General features: G+C 36.8%; 1 protein-coding gene across 10 annotated transcripts in view; it reads right to left on the bottom strand.

Moving 5' to 3' along the window:
* Nucleotides 1-20576, bottom strand: part of SRBD1 (S1 RNA binding domain 1) — a 236456-nt gene that overhangs the window by 94889 nt on the left and 120991 nt on the right. For all 10 annotated transcript variants that reach the window (XR_004300323.1, XR_004300324.1, XM_032411062.1 and 7 more), the window contains exon 16: nucleotides 16165-16247. Coding sequence is in view for 8 of the 10 variants with exons in the window: in XM_032411062.1 (XP_032266953.1) it covers nucleotides 16165-16247 (83 nt within the window). In the remaining 2 variants the exon portion in view is untranslated. The remainder of the gene's footprint in view (nucleotides 1-16164; nucleotides 16248-20576) is intronic.

Raw genomic sequence — 20576 nt, 5'->3', positions numbered from 1 at the left:
TAGGAATAAAAAGAACCTTAACATCAAAGGCTTTAACAAAATAAAACAAAACAAAACAAAAAAACAACCCACCAATGTAAATAGAACCTGTTTATTTGATGGTCCCATCATTTGAACTAAACTCACTTTCACATTTGCACCTTCAGGCACTTTCACATCTTCTTTTTCTTTTTTTTTTAAATACACATGTTATTTCCTTTAACACTCTTTCAGAAAGTATGTAGATAACCTTATTTTACTTTCCCACAAGGCATGAAGAAGTAAAATTACTTTCCCAAAGTCATACAGTAAATGTGGCTAAACCAAGGTAAGACCACAGCTCCTTTTGCTACCCTGCGGCTCTGTGTTCTTTCTACTGCACCACACTGAAATGAGGAGGGAGGGCCAGCGAGAATGTTCATGCAATTTCCCTTTAAGGCAGGTTCCCTGTCTATACCTCTCGGGGAAATTTTGATTAAACACACCCTGAATTATAACTCCCCAAATACAAGAAGGAGTGTATGTCAATGAGCATAGCTATATGTCCCAGGTATGACTAACCAAGTTATTTTTTTTTTTAAGATTTTATTTATTTGACAGAGAGAGAGACAGTGAGAGAGGGAACACAAGCAGGGAGAGTGGGAGGGGGGAAAGCAGGCTTCCCCAGGAGCAGGGAGGCCGATGCGGGGCTTGATCCCAGGACCCCAGGACCATGACCTGAGCCGAAGGCAGACGCTTAACGACTGAGCCACCCAGCACCCCATAACCAAGTATTTTAATCTAGAATCCAAATTTCCTTTGCAAGCTTAATGATAAACATGGGATTTCTCCATAAGATGCCTCCTGTCTCACTCACAACCAGTGCTCCATTTTATTTAAAATCATGCTCTTACCGTCTAGCAGTTTGGGCTGGCTATCTTCTGTATTCTGCTGCCATCACTGGGTCTGTGTTCAGTTAATGCTACTCGGATAACATGCCCATAAATTTATATTTTGCAAAACTCAAAGTTGCTTAAATTTGTCAACGCATATCTGAGTAGGTTTCAAATTGTAAACAAGGGTAGAATCACTTTTTTAAAAGCCTCATTGTATTTCACACCATATGAAGGGAGGGGCCCTGAGTAAGGGACTAGGGAACAAACTACCTCTTCAAAAAGCAGCTCACAGGAGGTTGGAAGGGAGATGAGGAAAGAGGCACAGAAGCAAAAGGACTCAGCAGGAGAAAATGCTGAGGAAGGCAGAGAAAATGGAGGGCGCACTTGGAATGAAGGTTTCTCCGTTATCCACGCTTTTAAAATAACTGTTATGCTCTGAAAGTGTTTGTGATGGGCATTTGGGGGGGGGGGTTGGTAACAGACTTTTTAAAGCCAAGAATATTTAAATTTCCATCTTTCAAAAAGTAACCAAACCGTTATGAAGATAAATCTGCTTCAAGCAAGGGAAATGCTAGCTTAGGTGGTATCAGACCTAATGTCTCTTGGAGTGTCCAAAACATAGTTTCATTCTCCTAGTGAGGAGATCTCACAAGTTTGAGAGCCCTAACCAATGTCACTAAAATGAAGTTTTGCCTATAATCCAATTCCTTTTAAAATTAAATTTTTCTCACAGTCTGGGGCTGTGGATGATCATTACTAATCACTGTGGCTGGAGCAGTCTCCAAGTGGACATTCTCGCCGGGCCTGACTGACTGCTCATGATGACTGAGTAATAACCTAACCAGCGGTGCCAGTGCCCCCTCCCAGTCTCCCCTGTTTACATAAACCACAGGCCTGGACCTCCCTCCTCTACACTCCGTCTTTAAACTACACAAATAATGTTTCTCCTGGTCTTTGCCAACTCTCTGGGGAAGTGCTATGAGGGAATGACATAATTTTTAGAGCAAATTGAGGACTCTGAATTCCACTCCAAAAGCAGCAGAGATAAAATCTAAAACTGACTGTCATCCTTTTCATGGAGTCTTGTAATGTCCCAAATATAAAATGCTCTAATGAACTCTTACCAATTAAATGCCTTACTGATTTCCAAGACTTTCTGTTTGTGAATGGTTGGTACATAGCACATCTGGAAAATGAAGGGGGTCTTTTAGAAATATTGCCAGGAAGATGAACTATTTTCCACTCTCTCTCTAGGCAGGTTCACATCACCACATGATGCTGGCTATGGCGTAACTCCAGAGAAAACAAACTTTTCTTGGTCTTGCAATGGCTGTTTATGAGTATACAACAAGTGCTTTATACCCTGTCTCCTCATTAGATGGACAGGTCTTGTTTTGATTCCATTCCATAGTGTGTGTACTTCTATGAGGCATTACATCCTCACCTCTTCCCACAGTCATCCCCCACTTCCAAAGAGATGTTTGTCAGAGACTACTTTGCATGAGATTGATTTCCTTTTCCACTCTAGTATTCTAATACAGTATGTTGATAAACACATCCTACCAAAGGAAAGAACAATAGGTTCCTCACTTTTCCTTAACTCAAATCTGACACCAGGTAGTCATCCTCATTGGTTGAAGGTCTGGAATACTGATTTATTTTGTGAAGTGCTTCTGTGAGGTATGTGTGGGCTGCTTGGAAACCATAAAGATGCTACCAACTTCCCTAATGCCCTAACACATGGGCTTTAATTTTTTTCCCCTTAATTTGCCGGCAAGGACTGTTTAGATCATTTATATTCAGTAAATGCCCAAAATAAAATGAAGGGGAAAATTTCAAGTTTAAAATTGGACAAAAACATTACAGAAAGAGAGAGAGAGAGAGAGAGAACCATTCTGTAGATAAACTTCATGCCCTGGTGTTGAAAGTTATGGTCCACAAATCAAAAAGCAGTCATTTCTACAGAGTGAGGCTTTTCCACCATTCTCTCAGTGAATCACGCTGTGGTTAGCTGAAAGTGCTGTTCACATAATAAATTAACCACCTCATTTCCTTCATCACCAAAATATACATAGCACCCCCACACAGATTTGTTTTAATAAACGTAATAAAGCAAGCCCAGAGGTTATGGCTGTTATGACATAATCACACCTCTGAGATTTGAAAACACTCACTTGCACATCATGCCTCAAAAAGTCTTTGCAAGCTCCCCTCCAACAAAACCTAACTGCACTCATACCGTCTGGCCCCATTTATTCCAAATAAATAATGAAACAAAAGCCTTGTATATGGCAAGAGAAAATTCTCCCTTTCAATTATACATTTGAAAGGAAAATACATCTTTTTAATAATATTATACAATAAATAGCTTGGGAGCCTGATCTGGATTATTAAAGAAAATATATCAGCAGAGTTAACAGTGCACAAAGAAGGCAGCCAACTAGCCTACTATCTCACCCAAAACCGAAGATACTTTCTAAAGTTAGTTGTTCAACAACACAAGCGACACATGCATTTCCTTCTGTGGAACTAAGAAACAATCTTCATTCTATATAAATCCAGACAAATTAACTTTTCTTACCTGTAATGATATTTAAAGTTATTGAGAGTAAACCCTCCCCCCAAAAACCTCTCATCAAGAGAATTTTTCCTCAATACAGACTTTCTCCCTTAGAATTCCTTTCCATGATCACCAAAAAGAAAGACACTGTGATACAACCATCCACAGCATAAGAGAGATCTGGGAGCAGAAATGTGCCATCAGTAAACTCACGCCAAAATTTAATGAGGCAAGCTTTCCTGTCTCAGCATCACATTATAATCACTTTGCAGGCAGGGTTCACTTCTTACCTAAATTCTATAAACCCCCCAGTCTTTTCTACAGTATTATGCATTTAAGGCACCCTGTTATATGATAATGATGATGCCTTCCTCTTGAATTTAAAATAGAATATAATCTTACAAGTAATTTACCTGTACTATTCTTTTTTATGTTTCTTTTTTTTAAATTTTATTTGTTTGTCAGAGAGATTGAGAGAGAGAGCATACACAAGCAGGGAGGGGGCAGAGGGAGAAGCAGGCTCCCCCGCTGAGCAAGGAGGCCGATGTGGGGCTCGATCCCAGGACCCTGGGATCATGACCTGAGCTGAAAGCAGACACTTAACTATCTGAGCCACCCAGGCGCCCTTTACCTGTACTATTCTTAAATACCAAGATCAACACCTACCCTAACACAACATATATAAAGAATGAGTTCATCAGTATTCCTTAATAATATCAGATAACAGATATTCAGAATATAGTTTTTAAGTTCTCAGAAGTGGTCCTCCTAATATTTACATTTTATATCTCTTCCTGATTGCTATAATTATCTAGCATTAATTAATAATTAATCGACCTTAAATTTGGGTTTTCAAGAATTCTAAGATGAACATTACATTACAAAGATAAGTTTTTTGCACTAAGAATTACATCCCAGATTCTCTTTTATTATCCACACTAATTATATACAAATAGCACAACAGAAAGTAATATCTCTTTGAATGTCAGAATTAAACATTTTTAGAATAATCTTATTCCACTATTTTTAGCCTGTACACTATCCATCCGCACACAATCAATATGAGACCTAACCAGTATACCAAAAACCTCCTTAGGGCTTTGTGGCAACAAAGATAAAATTATTAAGAACTTTCATAAACTTACATTTTAGTAGGTAATTTCACTTTAAAGATTCTACATCAATGAATCCCACCATAACAAAAGTTTTTCTTTGATAAAGATATCACACTGTATTAAAGGTCCTTAAAAAGACTGATTGACTGATTTCATCACAAAGAACATTCCTCCATAAGTGCTCTCCCTGATCTGTCTCTGAGAATTGTCTCCACTGAGAATAGAATATGCATCGTGGAGCAAGAAAGGAACGGAGCAGTAGGTGTTAAAATGAAGAATTCTAGTTCCTTTGGCCATAGCAACCGTTCTTCACTTTCCATTCATCTCACTGCAACCACTTGGCTACGCTAATGCTCTCTGCTCTGAAATTCTCACTTTGCCTGAAAAGAGATTCATTAAAAAAAAAAAAAAATACTAGTAACTCATATTTTAGGTTTACCCCACAAAAATTTTAAGTGAGAGGCTACAAAATTTTATGGTGTGTTCACAACAGAGTTAAAAAATACAATAAAAGAGCAACTATACCGACACTCTACCATACACTCACTCGGCAAATACTTCCTGAGTATCTATCACGTGCCTGGTCCTGGGAGCTGTGGATACAGAGGTGGAAACACCCTGCCCTCATATAAGGCTTTACATTCCATTAGAAGAGACAGACAGTAAACAAAATAATACAATGATTTCAGAAAATAAAAAATTCTCTGTTCTTCTGGGACAAGGGGTATAAAACAGGAGGCTCCCACTTCACAGAAAAAGAAAACTATCCACGTAGGGGGAGCAACCCCTCCCAGTCCTGCTCTCGTCCACCGCTTTCCAGCCACCTGCCACTCTGGGAGCTTCTAGTTTCTGAACTCTTGTCCATTTCCTTCCTTAGGCAAGCTATGGGCATCATCTCCTCAGGCATCCAGCCTCTGCCTCTCCAGCATCTTCAACTTCTCCCTAACTACTTCTACCTCCTTCCTATCAACATTAAGCACATTCAAATCCCGACCTCCGTAAAAACCTCTCTTCTTTAGAGATGTGTATACACTTGTCTCTAAGTGCTCATCTTTCATTCAGCCTTCAATATGCTTTTATCTGACTTCTGCCTCCACCACTCCAATGAAACTATTCTCATTATGGCCACCACCACCATTTTTTTTTAATTAAACATGAAAGCACATTTTCAGTTTTTATCCTACCTTTATCTTTGCAGTGTTTTAGAATATTGATTTTTGCTCCTTCAAATTCTCATATCCCTTAGATATTGGCATATCCTGATTTTCCTCTTACATTGCATATACTATAATGTTCATTCAAAATACCTGGAAATCTTGTTAAAATCGGATTCTGATTCAATAGGCCTGGGCTGGAGCCCAAGAGGCTTTCAGTAGGGTCTCTTGCTACTCAAGGTGTAATCAATCGTCAGACCAACAGCATCGGTATAACCTGGGAGTTTATAAGAAACAGAGAATCTCATGCCCTACCCTAGACCAACTGAACCAGAATCTGCATTTTAACAAGATTCCCAAGGGTTTTATATGCACATTCAAGCTTAACAGCTTGACACCACCCTCCAGAATTTGTGATTCTATAAGGCTGTGAAGTGGGTGCAAGAATATGCATTTCTAACAAGTTCTCAGGTGATACTGATGCTGCTGGTCCAGGAACCATACTTTAAGAACCAATGGTTCTCAACATGGCCTGTACATTAGAATCACCTGCAGAACTTTAAAATGCTGGTTGATGTCTAGGTACACCCTCCAGGCCAATTAAACGAAAATCTCTGAGGATGTGGCCTAGGCTAGTTATTTTTAAAAGCTCCCCTGCTTGATCTTAAGGTTCCTAATTTAGATAATTTAGGAGTGTGTTGGGGCAGTAATTAGTGGTGAAAGGAAAACAGTATAGGATGAATACTAGTTATATTATGGTACCATTATTATAACATACTACAATTCCTTAAACATCAATTCTACCTAACTCTGCCCTGTAAATAATCACTAGAAAGACAATCACTCACAGTTTTGTCCTAGGCCATATCTCTGAAATGACCATTTCAAATAATGGGGCCAAAAAAATAATATTTCATTTTTAAAATTCACAGAAGAAAAATCCATATTTGTAAAATGAAAAAAAAAACAAAGATAGTGTTAGAATTTTGCGTTAAAAACTATTTGAGGGGTGCCTGGAGGGCACAGTCGGTTAAGCGTCTGACTCTTGGTTTTGGCTCAGGTGGTAATCTCAGGGTCGTGAGACTGAACCCTGGGTTGGGCTCCACGCTCAGTGTGGGGTCTGCTTAAGACTCTTTTTCCCTCTCCCCCTCCCTCACCCTCTCTCTCTAAAATAAATAAATAAATCTTTTAAAAAAAAGTATCTGATTTGGTGCAAACTTAGGGTCTTAAAGATGAAAATTTCAAGGAATATTACAAAGAGAAGTGTACTTAATATTAAATGGTTTTTTTTTCATTTTCACTGAAAACAAAATAGCTTTTTTTCTGACTATATAAATTCTCATTGTCACACACACACACACACGGAAGAAATTAAAACGAACTGGAAGTCAAAGTTCCTGAAATAAAACACCTTTAGCATTTGACCAAGGTTTCCTGCATCTGTTTTTTTTTTAAAGATTTTATTTAGGGGCGCCTGGGTGGCTCAGTTGTTAAGCGTCTGCCTTCGGCTCAGGTCATGATCCCAGGGTTCTGGGATCGAGCCTCGCATTGGGCTCCCTGCTCAATGGGAAGCCTGCTTCTCCCTCTCCCACTCCCCCTGCTTGTGTTCCCTCTCTCGCTCTCTGTCAAATAAATAAATAAATAAAATCTATAAAAAAAAAAAGATTTTATTTATTTGTTTGTCAGAGAGAGAGCGCACAAGCAGGGGGAGTGGCAGGCAGAAGAAGAAGTAGGCTCCCTGCTGAGCAAGGAGCCCGATGCGGGAACTCAATCCCAGGACCCTGGGATCATGACCTGAGCCAAAGGCAGACGCTTAACCAACTGAACCAGCCAGGTGTCCCTGCTGCATCTTTTTATAAAATCATGATTTATTTAACAAAAAGTTATAGTGTATAAGGAACACCATGTACCCACCAAACAACTTAAGAAATAAAATACTACATATATAGTTGAAACAAAATACTATAAATATAGTTGAAACTCCTGGTATACCCCTCCCAGTTCCTACTCTCCCATTTCATGCCTCACCCAGGGTAATCAAAATCATAAATTCCAGTGCTTATTTCTATATTCTTACTATATACATTGGTATTCACAAATAGTATACAGTATTATTTTTCATATCTTAAAGTTTTATACTAATCATATAATACTATACATATTCTGCAACTTGCTTTCTCTTTTAATATTATATCTTACGAAATTTATCCATATTAATACAGATAGCTCTAATTGGGTTATCTTCACTCCTAAACAATATTCTACTGTCTGAGTATATTACAATTTATTTTTCTGTTTTCTGGATGATGAACACTTGTTTCCAAATTTTCACTGCTATAAACAGTGCTTCAACGAATTTCTAATACATTTCTTCCTGTGCACATCTGAGAAAATTTTCAAGGCTATGTATATATAGCAACAGAATTGTTGACTTGAAGAGAATACCATCTCCAACTTTATTAATGTTCAATTGCTCTCCAAAGAGGTTGCACCGGTTTATACTCCTATAAGTTAAGTACAAGTTTCCCAATGCTCCACATGGTTGCTAACATCCAAATTGTCAGACTAAGTTTTGACAACCCGAAAGGTTTCCTATACTGGCTTTAGTTTGCATTTCCCCAGTTACTAGTGAAAGTGATCATTTAAAAAATATTTTTGGGGGCGCCTGGGTGGCTCAGTCGTTAAGCATCTGCCTTCGGCTCAGGTCATGATCCCGGGGTCCTGGGATCGAGCCCCGCATCGGGCTCCCTGCTCCGTGGGAGGCCTGCTTCTCCCTCTCCCACTCTCCCTGCTTGTGTTCCCTCTCTCGTTGTGTCTCTCTCTGTCAAATAAATAAATAAAATCTTTAAAAAAAAAAAATTTTTTTTGTCTTTTCCGTTTCTGCTTCTGTCAACTGCCCGTTGATATCCCTTGCCTATTTTTCCATCTTTTTTCATCTTGATTTGTAGATCTTCATATATTTTGGGTCCTTTATAGCTTATATGTTTTGCAAATACCTTCTCCCAGTCTGTGGACCTTCTACATATTTTTTTATGACTCAGAGATGTTTTAGATTCTAATGCAGTTAACATTTACTAATCTTTTCCTTTATGGTAGTACTTTTAATGTCATGTGTAATTTTTTTAATCATCCATGATAATTACTAGTTTTAAACACTGAAAATAGCTTAATGTTTTAGAAATCCTAGCACTTTGTGCTGATGTATGAAAACTAAAAGGTGAACTTGAGTAAAAATTGAAACTGATCTAGTTTCATTGTCCAAGGTCAATGACATAAAAAGAGTAAGCAAACAAAAGATAAAGGAAATTAGATATTTCACTGTTAATAATTTAAGGCATTATTGGTAAAAATTTCTTTAAATCATCTTCCCATATCTTTTAAAGATAAGTAAGGTGTTATACTAGGGTGTGTGTATGTATACATGGCTTATTACATTGTTGGTGATTTCTAAGAACCTGAGAAAACTGAAGCCAATACTTCAAAGAAAGAAGCATAATTCATCCTGAAGTGAAAAAAAAATACCCAGAATAGAGATTTTAAAACTAAGTTTAAGGAATAATTAGCAAATTCTAATAGATGAGTTTATTCATACTCCCACAGCACAGATTCAAATACAGGCCATATGCTGGGACTTACAGTTAAGGGACAAGATTGTAAAAACATTTTGGCAAGGAACTCATCTATGTAAGTGATGCCTGATTTTTAGAACAAATTTCTTCTATGTTTTACTTTTGTGTTTTATCTATTTCAAAATACTGCTTTAGTATAAAGGGGGCAAAAATCCAGGTAAAAGTCATCTAAGTGAATGTCCATGGGGAAGACTCTTTCCTATATCCCACTCTATAATAACAAATAATTAAGGGATTAAAAGGTTTAAAAGGATTTAGGCAAACAATATAAAACAGAGGATTCTTAATAACTTTTACAGACCTAAACTAAAACATTTCATAATCCCTCCATGTTACCTATAAAACAGTTTTTAAAACTATAATAATATCACCACTGAAGAATTGTTTTTTTGTTTTTACTCATAACTGACCCCACAGAGCGGGTAAGGAAATAAAATACAAATTCCCACCTTTGAGGTTTTACCATGAAAAATTCAGCTGGGAAGATGATTTCCCTTTTACAGTGACTTCTCCATTATCCATAATAATGAGGAATAAAGAGCCGGGATACAGAAAATTCACTAAGGGTTCCAAAAACTCATTTTGGAACACCATTTCACTCTCTAACATCATCAAATGATCTAACAGGCACGAAAGGAGGAAGAGGACTGTTTTGTCTTTTTCCCACTTTACTGTGCATGCTCATTAACAAATGGAGGTGTTAATGAGCACAAAAGTATCTCAAACACAGTCCAAAGAAGAAATAAATAGCAAGTAAATCCAACTCACTTAAGTTGTGCTCTGAGGATATGACAAGGCCAAGCTAAACCACACTCCCCATGTCCCACAGAACTCGACAGAGCCAACCCTGCATCATCCTGCTCTCACCCTGGAGTGTTTTCTTGGGAGTAACACCAAGCCACTTTCCAGCAGTCTGTAGGGGTCAGTTAGGGATATGTTGTCATTCGACCACACTGGCTACCTCTCTCTCCAGAAATTATGACAGGCATGTGTTTTTAAAATCAGGTCTCCCCATTTTCTAAGACAAGAACTGGAGGGCTGCCTTTAGCATTCTAGCGGTTACTAAACCAAAAGTATTTTAGTTTCTATTGAAATAATATTATAGCTTCTATTATTTCATCTAAGTATTTAACATTCTTTCTTTGAATAGCTTTCATTTTCAAAATCAACAATGTTTGTGCAGCTACTTATATTTTAAATCAGAATAAATACAAGTATTAAACTTACACTGAAAGCATTTAGAGGTCCCAACTAAAAAGAAATTCAGTCCCACTCTGGTTATATTGGAAGTCTATTGTATCAAGGCTTAAAATTAAGTGGCCCATTGATTGGGATATGGACATGGATATATATTTTACAATTTCTTCCTAATACATATTCACTACAGAAAGTTTGAAAAAAAGTAAGAAAGAAAGTAAAAACCCCTAATCACACCAACAAAAATATAAATATCAGTCACCAGCCAGGTTTTTTTTTTTCTTCAGTGTAAATGTATATCTATATTTTTAAAACAGAAACTGGTTTTATTCTGTATCAACAACTTCACTGCAATTTAAAAATAAAGCAATTTCTAATGTCATTAAATCGTCCTTGAAAGCCTGTATTTTTAATGGTTGTATAATATTTCAACTGATGGATATACTATTCTATTGTAGTTACTTCCAATGATTTTTCTATAACAGCAAACTTGTATATAAATCTTATCAATAGTTCTTAATACTGCCTTAGAAGAGATGCCTAAAGGGAGCACTACCAGGTCAATGGCATGCATTCCTTAAAAGTGCATCTTGATAGGTATTGGCTATTTGCTAGAAATAACAATTTATACTTCCACCAGCTGTGTATGTGAATAATCATTTCCCTGTATCCTCACTTGCACAGATGTTTATCATTTTATTACAACTTTACTCAATTGTTAGATTGAAATAATATCCCTTTGTTTAATCTGGGTTTCTTTAATAAAGAAAAATTTTTATTTCATCTATGATAAATGGTGTCTAGATGCTCTTTATATATCTTTTGCAAATTTTTTATTTAAACCAACACACAATTGTGTACAAATCAACAAGAAAACACCAAAACCTTAATAATAAAATAGTTATGTACATATACATTTGTGGCAAATAATTTCCCTAGTTCATCATCTGGCTTTAAATTTTTATGTTAAATGACCTAACAAACACACTCCTAGGTATATATCCAAGAGAAATGAAAACATACATCATAAAAATTCATACAGAATGTTCATAAAAGCATTATTCATAATAGCCCAAAAGTGGAAATAACCCAAATCTCCAACTGATGAATGGATAGACAAAATGTGGTATTATACACATACAATGAAATACAATATGCCCATAAAAAGGAATGAAGTAATGACTCGTACTTCAGCATGGATAAACCTTGAAAATATTATGCTAAATGAAAGAAGCCAGTTACAAAAGGCCACATATTGTGTGATTCTATTTATATGAAATATCCAGAATAGACATACCTATAGAAACAAAGTAGATGAGTAATTTAGGGCTGGGGAAGAGGGGGTGGTAGAGAGTGACAGCTCATGGACACCGGGTTTCGTTTTGGGGTGATGAAAATGTTCAAAAATTAGATAGTAATAATAGTTTCACAACCCACTGAATATATGAAAATTCACTGACTTGTACACTTCAAATACGTGAATTTACATATATATGTACGTATGGTATGTGATTATATCTCAATAAAGCTGTTTTTAAAATGTTAGTGTTAATATACTGCAGTCTATTAAAACTTACAAAAAAGGTGAATTTGTCTCTTACTCTAATTTTAGAAGTTTTAATACAGCATAATTTTTGAAGCTATGTTTTTAGATAACATAGAATGTTCAGGGCAATTACATCTTCTTGGGAAACTGTGCGTTATTAATATGAAATATCCCTCCTTGACCTGTTCAATGCATTTTGCCTTAAATTCTATTTTGTCTGATATTAGCAGTATTACGACTTTCTTTTGCGTTTGTGTGGAATATTTTCCTCCAAATTTCTAATTTCAAGGTTGCTTTTTTCTTTAGAAACATCTTGCATACATATACAACTTAGAGCTGTATTTTATTTTTAAAAAGTATGAGATTCTACTAACGGGAATTTAACCCATTCACCATTACTATTATCCATACTTATTCCATCATTGTGTATTTTATTTATTTACTATATACTTCCTTGTTTTCTCTGCCTTTGGTTGGAATGATGAACTTTTAAATTTTTACTCTCATGATTTATATTAAATATCCTATTTGTGGTTATTCTTCATATATCTCAGATTATGTTTTTCTAACAAAGTATAAAGTTCATCTACATCTCGTTTTCCTGAAAAAGAATCCTTTATCACTTCTTTTTCTTCTACTCTCCCATGTTTAAGCTGATCTGGCCCAGACTGATATATTTAAAGATTAACATAATAGATCAACACTCTGAGGCTCAACTAACATTTTACTGCACATGTGTGTACTGTAAAGCTCTCCACTGTTTCTTCACCTCAATACTGTGTCTTCATGACATGCCTTCCCCTTCTTTGGTCCCTGCTTCCCCCTTTTTTGGGGTCAGGAGTGCTTTCATAAATAATTCTTTCAAAGAAGATCTGTAACATTCCAAAAAGGTAAATCATTGCAGGTCCAAAAATGTTTTTATTTTCTTCTCACATCAAATTGCTGAGTTGTCTGAATACAGAAGTATGGGTTCAAATAATATTTTTCCCATAACTTCAAAATTACTGCATTCTATCTTCTATTACTTGTTTTTACCAGTAACAGGACCACTTCTTTCCTTCGTAGGTGAACTGTTTTGCTCTCTGGAAGCTTTTAGTCAGTTCCTTTTTTATCACTAGCACTCTGATGTTTCATATGAAGGTGTTTAAGTGTAGGTCTTTAGTTATTCTTTTATTCAATACTTACTGGGCCTTTTCAAGACTGTCTGTCTTCAGTCTGAAGAAATTTCTTCCTATTATTTCTGTGATTATAACTCTCCTCCATTCTCTTTATTTGAATTTTCTATGAGATGAATGTTGCTTTAAAATGGCCTCTACATAAATATGACTTTTTGTTCATACTGTGCAACTTTCTCAATTTAAGACTGTATTCTAAAGAATCTCTTAGCTCATTCAGTTCATTAATTTGTTTTTAGCTGTGTCCACTCTATTTAGACCGTTTGTTTTTTTCCATCTTGACAAGCGTATTTTTTAATTCTAAGACTGGCTTAATTCATTCTATCTTAGGTTTGTTTTATACATGCAATAATCTCTCTTATCTCTCTGTGAATATTAATTTTACTTCTTTCAAAGTCTGCTGTCATTGTTATTTTTTGCTTCTTACATTTGGTGCCTCATTTTGCTATGACAAGTTTTCCTCAAATGTTCAGTGATTCTTAGCAGAAGATCATTTCAGATTCCCCACTTGTCTGTATATGCTGTTTTTGTTCACCACCATCAAAATCCAGTGATAATGTAGGATGTGGTGCCAGGTGTCAGGTATGCGCCAGAAGTCTGTCTTCCCAGCATGGGACTCCTTGACCTTCCTGACAAGCCAAGGCTACTTGAGGGGTCTCCCAGCCTCTCTCTGGTCCCTGGGTTACACCCAGTGCTTGAGCTTAGATTCACAGGATATGGAGGGAGGGGGGGTCACTACGGGCCTAGTCACTCCATATGCACCTCCTTCTCTAACACCACAGGCCCCCTCCCCACTACTTGAACATGACTCTGGTTTGAGAACACTATTCATCTGTATATTTTGAGCTGCAGCTCCACCAGGTTTTATTTTCCATGGATGTGATTCCTCATTCTTATCATCTTTCAGGAATTCCTGAAATTTCCATCCACCAACCCTTTCTTGTTTTCCCAGGTTATCATTTTATTCATGTATGTGTTTATATGGATACAAATATACATGTGCACCTTCTCTGTCATCTTAAAGAAGGTGGAATCGTGGATATGCCAGTAGTACTGGTAGCAGAGTTAAAGGATATCATAAGCTCAGCTTACCATCTTGATCACTTTCTCAGTATCATTATTTGCTGAAAAGTCTGTACTCCAATGTTAATATGGCCATTCCTCTAAATCTCAGACTTGTATATCCAACTTCTATTTGACATTTCTTGGATTTCTCATAGGCATCTTGGATTTCTCACAGGCATCTCAACTTAACACGTCCAAAACTGAATTACTGATCTTATCCCCACCAAATCCGCTCTAGTCAGGCATCATCCACATACTAGAACACCTGGAGCAAACTCCCTTTCCTCCACTTATTACCAAGTAGTCCCTACAAAATAGATTTAACTTCTTTCCATTTCTACCACTATTAACTTTGAGCCACCATCATCACTCATCGGAGCTAGTATAACAGCCTCTGAATTGGTCTTACTGCTTCTCCTCTTCCAAGTCATTCTCCCCAGATTAGCCAGAGCCAATGTTTAAAAATACAAATCAGATCATATCATTCCCTTGCTTAAAGCTCTTCCATTTCTTCTCACTGCTATGGGAATGAATTCCAAACTCTTTCATGTTAAATGCTGTATCTCTGAAGAATCTGGAGGCTAGGTCTCTGCTATTTATTAAAGATTTCTTTGATGCCAATAGCTTATTAGCCTGCCTGGGTTCTATGAGTTTGACTTCTCCTTTCCTTTTCTTTGTTCTACTACCTTGCTGAGGCATTCCATAACTTCATCTTGAATTAATATAGTTATAATTCCTCTTAACTACAGTGCCTATATCATAAAACTTATAGTTGTACTCTTTAGATATTAGGCATTTCTATCTAGCTATATAGCTAGATCTGTCCCTTCAGCAACTATCCTTCCCAAATGAACAAGTCAAGTCAAAGGTCTAGATGCCTCTTAGTCTAACTTGCTATAAAATGGGAATACTACCAGTTAAGTTCAATATATGGCAGGTTAGTCTAGGCTTTCACTGTGTGAATCTGGGTAAAAATCCTAACTACTCTGGGACACAGCTTCCTTTTCTGTCTATGTATACCCTATGTATACCCTATGAGGGTTCTATGATTTCTAAGATCTCTTCCTTTTCTAGTGGTCACAGATTCCATGCCCTAATATATTTCTTAGAGAAAAGTATAAAACCTATCACTCAAGTCCCATGAAAATTATACAGAATATTCTATTTCAGATTTAAAAAAGACTTTCATCGAAGAGAAAAATAACTCAACTCGAGGTTTCTGAAGACAAGATACCATGGATTCACTTTGCCAAGATTTAGTGTGTCCTCAATTGCTCAATGAACACACACAACCTCAAGAACTGAAAATATAGTAACAATAACAAGCGCCACTACTATTACTGTTATACAGTAACAACTGAAAGGCTCTAGCTCATACTGGGTAATGACCAAAAACGCATTATAATAATCAAGTAGAAATAGGAACCAGAAAAAAGAAATAAGGCACAATAGGTACCAAAGGCTTCTTCCTGAAAGATCAATAAAGATCAATATTTCATACTGGCTTACACAAAGAGCCACCATATCCCTCTTGCTCCATTTCTTCTCCTTTTTTATAATAATGGTAAAGGGAGAGGCTCTCTGGAGTAAGTTACTAGTCTGATCTAATTTGTTTTAATAGTCTTTAAATCTGACTACAGTCAATTCTAAATCTTGATCCAAACCATAAACACCAAAAAAAAAAAAAAAAAAAAGAGAAAGAAAAAAGAAAAACTCCCTTCTTCTCTAATAACCTAACTCCTAACTAACCTTCCCATCAACTGTGTAACCTCTGAGAATGGGAAGCTATTCCCACTGACACTTAATTACTACGCCAAGTCTGCATACTACTGACGGGTTTCACAAAGTAAATGACCCACACTGATTTACCTGGTACATTCCAACTCCAATGTGCTTCGGCTCAATTTTCACCAGCTCAGCTAATGGGTCTTGTACACGCCTTGCTATGGAAACTGAAAAAAACAGAAAATAAGTATGGCTTAATGTGAAAAGCAGTATCCAAATAATTACGTTAGTCCCTCATAATTCAAGTATTTAATTCCTTCCCTCTTCCCCCACATAAAGAGACCAACAATTTAATTAAGTTTCAAAGTTTCCTTTTTTGTCACACAAAAAAAGTGAATGCAAAATTTCCGGATTAATTTTGTTACCAGAATCTGTAGGGATTCCTGAGCACAAACAGATTGAAAGGTTTATACATTTGGAAAAACAGATAAAACACTTACTTGCTATACGTACAAAATCACCTGTTTAACACAGCATAGCAGGGCACTTCATACTTTAATGAACAAGTCGATATTTGCTTTTACTTTTAAATAATGCTGCATTATTATGACATACATTTGTAAATCAAATATGTTACTGGACTCAATCCTGATAGTGATAAGTAACTGATGGAATCATACCTTACTGCACCCAGAGACCAAGTCAGTTGGCTAGTGAACACACTTATATTGCCTTAAATGTGATTGCAAGATTAACTGTGAAGTGATCTGAATTTCAACTGCTCATCTCTGAACACACTCACAGTTCCAAATCACATCCCTTTCTTGACCATCACAATCCATGCTCAAGAGATTTGAGTTAGCTTCAAACATTCCTTTATCTGTTGTCATGTTTTTACTTGGTCATCACTTCTCATCTTTTTTTTTTTTTTTTATAAAATGTTAACAAAATTTTATATCTAATTTAGCTTATAAGATAGATTTAGCTGGAGGGGCGCCTGGGTGGCTCAGTCGTTAAGCGTCTGCCTTCGGCTCAGGTCACGATCCCAGGATCCTGGGATCAAGCCCCGCATTGGGATCCCTGCTCGCATTGGGCTCCCTGCTCGGCGGGAAGCCTGCTTCTCCCTCTCCCACTCCCTCTGTTTGTGTTCCCTCTCTCGCTGTGTCTCTGTCAAATAAATAAATAAAATCTTAAAAAAAAAAAAAGATTTAGCTGGAGAAAAGACATTTAGTATGAATATTAAGGATGCTTCCAAGGGCAGCTCTTTTTTTTTCTTTTCCCAAGTCCGGGTCCTTACATACAAACAGCTTTCATTTTCTAAATGCGAGAAAGCTAGTCAGTGTCATCTATTCAAACAGAAAGTTGGATGAAATATAAACTCATTTAGTGAAAACACTAAAGCCATCAAAGGATTCCATGCCTGTTCTTGTGTTATTAAACTGTTCAAGGTCTGGCAACAGAAGCCACCACTTGCAAGTGACTACTGGATTCTCCTGTCACTGATTTGTACCACCTCTTCATCAGAGATAAGATCTACTCTGAGCATTCAGTTCACTGCATGTTCATTCAAGTCTTTCTCAGATATTTTATTATTACTTCTAACATACAGTGACAATGGCAGCTTGCAAGCAAACTTAGAGAGCAATAAGCTGGTGTCATACAATCTGCCTATTTCCCCACTGAAGAAATGCGGACTCCAGCCTCCAAGGCCTTCACATACATTTTCTTATCAAACCTCACAAAAGGCTAATGAGGGCAAATGCTGCAGGTTACGGGGAGCTGCTTCCCCCCAGTAATCACATGTATAATTACACAGCGAGAGTAGATGCCACCAGGGAAACATCTGATACTCTGAAAGCAAAGATAATTTTTTATTCTAGTCTTTAAAAATATAATCCAATAAGACTGATTTTCGAACATATGCATACATTGCCAAAATACTTTCTGATTTAGAAAAACAAAACCATGGGGCGCCTGGGTGGCTCAGTCGTTAAGTGTCTGCCTTCGGCTCAGGTCATGATTCCAGGTCCTGGGATCGAGCCCCGCATCGGGCTCCCTGCTCCGCGGGAAGCCTGCTTCTCCCTCTCCCACTCCCCCTGCTTGTGTTCCCTCTCTCGCTGTGTCTCTCTCTCTGTCAAATAAATAAATAAAATCTTTAAAAACAAAAACAAAAAAAACACAACCCACAACAGTAAACCAAGTGAAAGATACAGGCATCAGAACATTCACTGCAGGAAGGTATCAGAAATTTTAAAAAAGGATATTAATAATAAGTAAATCTAATCTACCCCTTCAGGAAAACCCACATTATGAAAATCTAAGCTTAGAAACTGGTTATAGAGCAGTTGTATAATTTGTGAAGTGTGAGTAGGTTTCTATATTTAAAAATTTTTTTTAGGTACAGAAAAGGACTTTCCCTTATTTTCTACCTGGTTCCCTCCTAACTGGTTCATTGCTAGCATCTCCTTTGTTCATCCTGATATTGCTAAATGCAGCAACAATGAACTAGAAATGACAGTTTCTAGATGACATATTAATTCTCCAGTTAAGTCCCAAGAGCCTCTGGAGTTACAGTGTCCCCAATAAACAACCTCTACATAGACCCTAATGTTTCTAGAATTGGTATTTCGCTTTCAGATGTTACTCTACAGAGCATAAAAACTCAAGCAAGCATGGAAGAGATGGGAGATAGGAGAAAGAGGAAAATGAATATTGCTCATCTGAAGGATGTTCATTGTTCATGAAGGAGGGAATTTAAACATTGTTTAAAGTAGAATTGGAAAGCTGTATGTCCAGGCTTTCCAGAGAAGATGATGCTGGCAGGAATTAATTAACAGTAGTAACACACACCTGTAGGTTGAGAATGATCAGGCTGACAACAGATTCCTGAAAGTAAGAGATAGATAGGTAGCTCAGGTAAAAGGAGTCTTATAGAGTGCTGATAAAGAGAACGAAGAGAAAGGAAGAGTCATGGCCCAAAACTTGGGGGCATATTCACATTGTGAGATAGAGAAGAAAAGATGGACACAGTGAAAGAGGCAGAAACTAAATAGTGAGGAAAGTATAGCAACAGAAATAAAAAAAATTCTAGAAAATGTTTGCATAGTTACCATATGTCCGCAAATTTTTACTACTATGTGGCATATGTTCAAGAAAAATGAAAACATATGTCCACGTAAAATTTTGTATATGAATGTTCATAGCAGCATTATTTATAACAGCCAAAAAAGTGAAAACAACCCAAATATCCATCAGCAGATGAATGGATGAACAAAATATGGTATACCCATACAATGGAAAATTATTTGTCAATGGGAAGGAATGAAGTGCTGATACATGCTACAGTGTGAATGAACTTTGAAAACATTATGATAAGTGAAAGAAGCCAGTTACAAAAGACCACATGTTGTAATGATTCCATTTATACGAAATGTCTGCAATAGGCAAATCCATAGAGACAGAAAGTAGATCAGTATTTATCAGGGCTTGGGGGAAGAGGGCAAAGGGGACGGATTGCTAATAGGTGTTGGGTTTCTATTTGGAGTGATGAAAATATTCTAAAATTGGATAGTGGCAATGGTTGCACAATTCTGACTGTACTAAAAAACACTGACTTACACTCTTTAAAGGGGCAAATTTTATGCTACTAAATTGTATCTCAATGAGGCTGTTATATATTTTTTAAATGTAATATATCCAAATGTATGCCAATACTATTTTGCCCACATGATGTCAATATATCTCTGTATCACTGTTACTATTCACCATTGTCCAGGAAATTCTAGTCAATGCAACTGGACAAGGAAAAAAAGAAGGTATAATTACCGAAAAGATAGAAACTAGATTATTATTTGCAGATGATGATTGACTACTTTAGAAAACCCAAACAAGTCAACTGAAAAAATATTAGAACTAATAAGATTTCAATTGGCTGGTTTTAAGACACCCAAACAATAACTGATACAGAACCATATGCCATCAACAACCAATAAGAAAATACATGGAGGACAATCCATTTACTCTGTGTGTGCATGTGTGTGTGCTGCCTGTGAGTAATGAAGTGTACAGAACTGGGATAAAGGTGCCAATTTAACAGAATTTCAATTAAATGGCTCTAAAATGTATATGGAAAAAAAGAAATAGGAAAAGTGCAATTAAAAAAAGATCAAAGCAAGTCACATCATAAGCCACCATAACTGAGAGTCTTGCGCTGTGGCAAATTAGTCAGACCAAGGAAAAGAGGACTAAAAATACACACAGGAATTTCATCTTTAATATATGGTAATTTGTTAAATGGTAATAACATAACTCATTGTGTAAAGGGAGACAACCAAACCACTCTTGAACAAAAAGTTAAGCATTAGAGGAAAAAAACAGGTTATACCAAAAGGAGGGGAGGGGAGCAGACAGTGAGCTAAAAGGTCAGCAAGCAGAGCTACCTCATACGGTTAGGCAGGATGTCCAGGGCACAAATCTGCACAACCACATGGAGAGACCCTGAAAGCACCATTCCCCCCCCACATTCAAAATGTGTCTTATATCTGAAGGATAATAAG

The sequence above is a fragment of the Phoca vitulina genome, unplaced genomic scaffold (genome assembly GCF_004348235.1).
Source record: "Phoca vitulina isolate PV1807 unplaced genomic scaffold, GSC_HSeal_1.0 scaffold12, whole genome shotgun sequence".
Lineage (NCBI taxonomy): Eukaryota > Metazoa > Chordata > Mammalia > Carnivora > Phocidae > Phoca > Phoca vitulina.
Note: the sequence above shows the minus strand (reverse complement) of the source record. Positions and strands in the feature narration are given on the sequence as shown.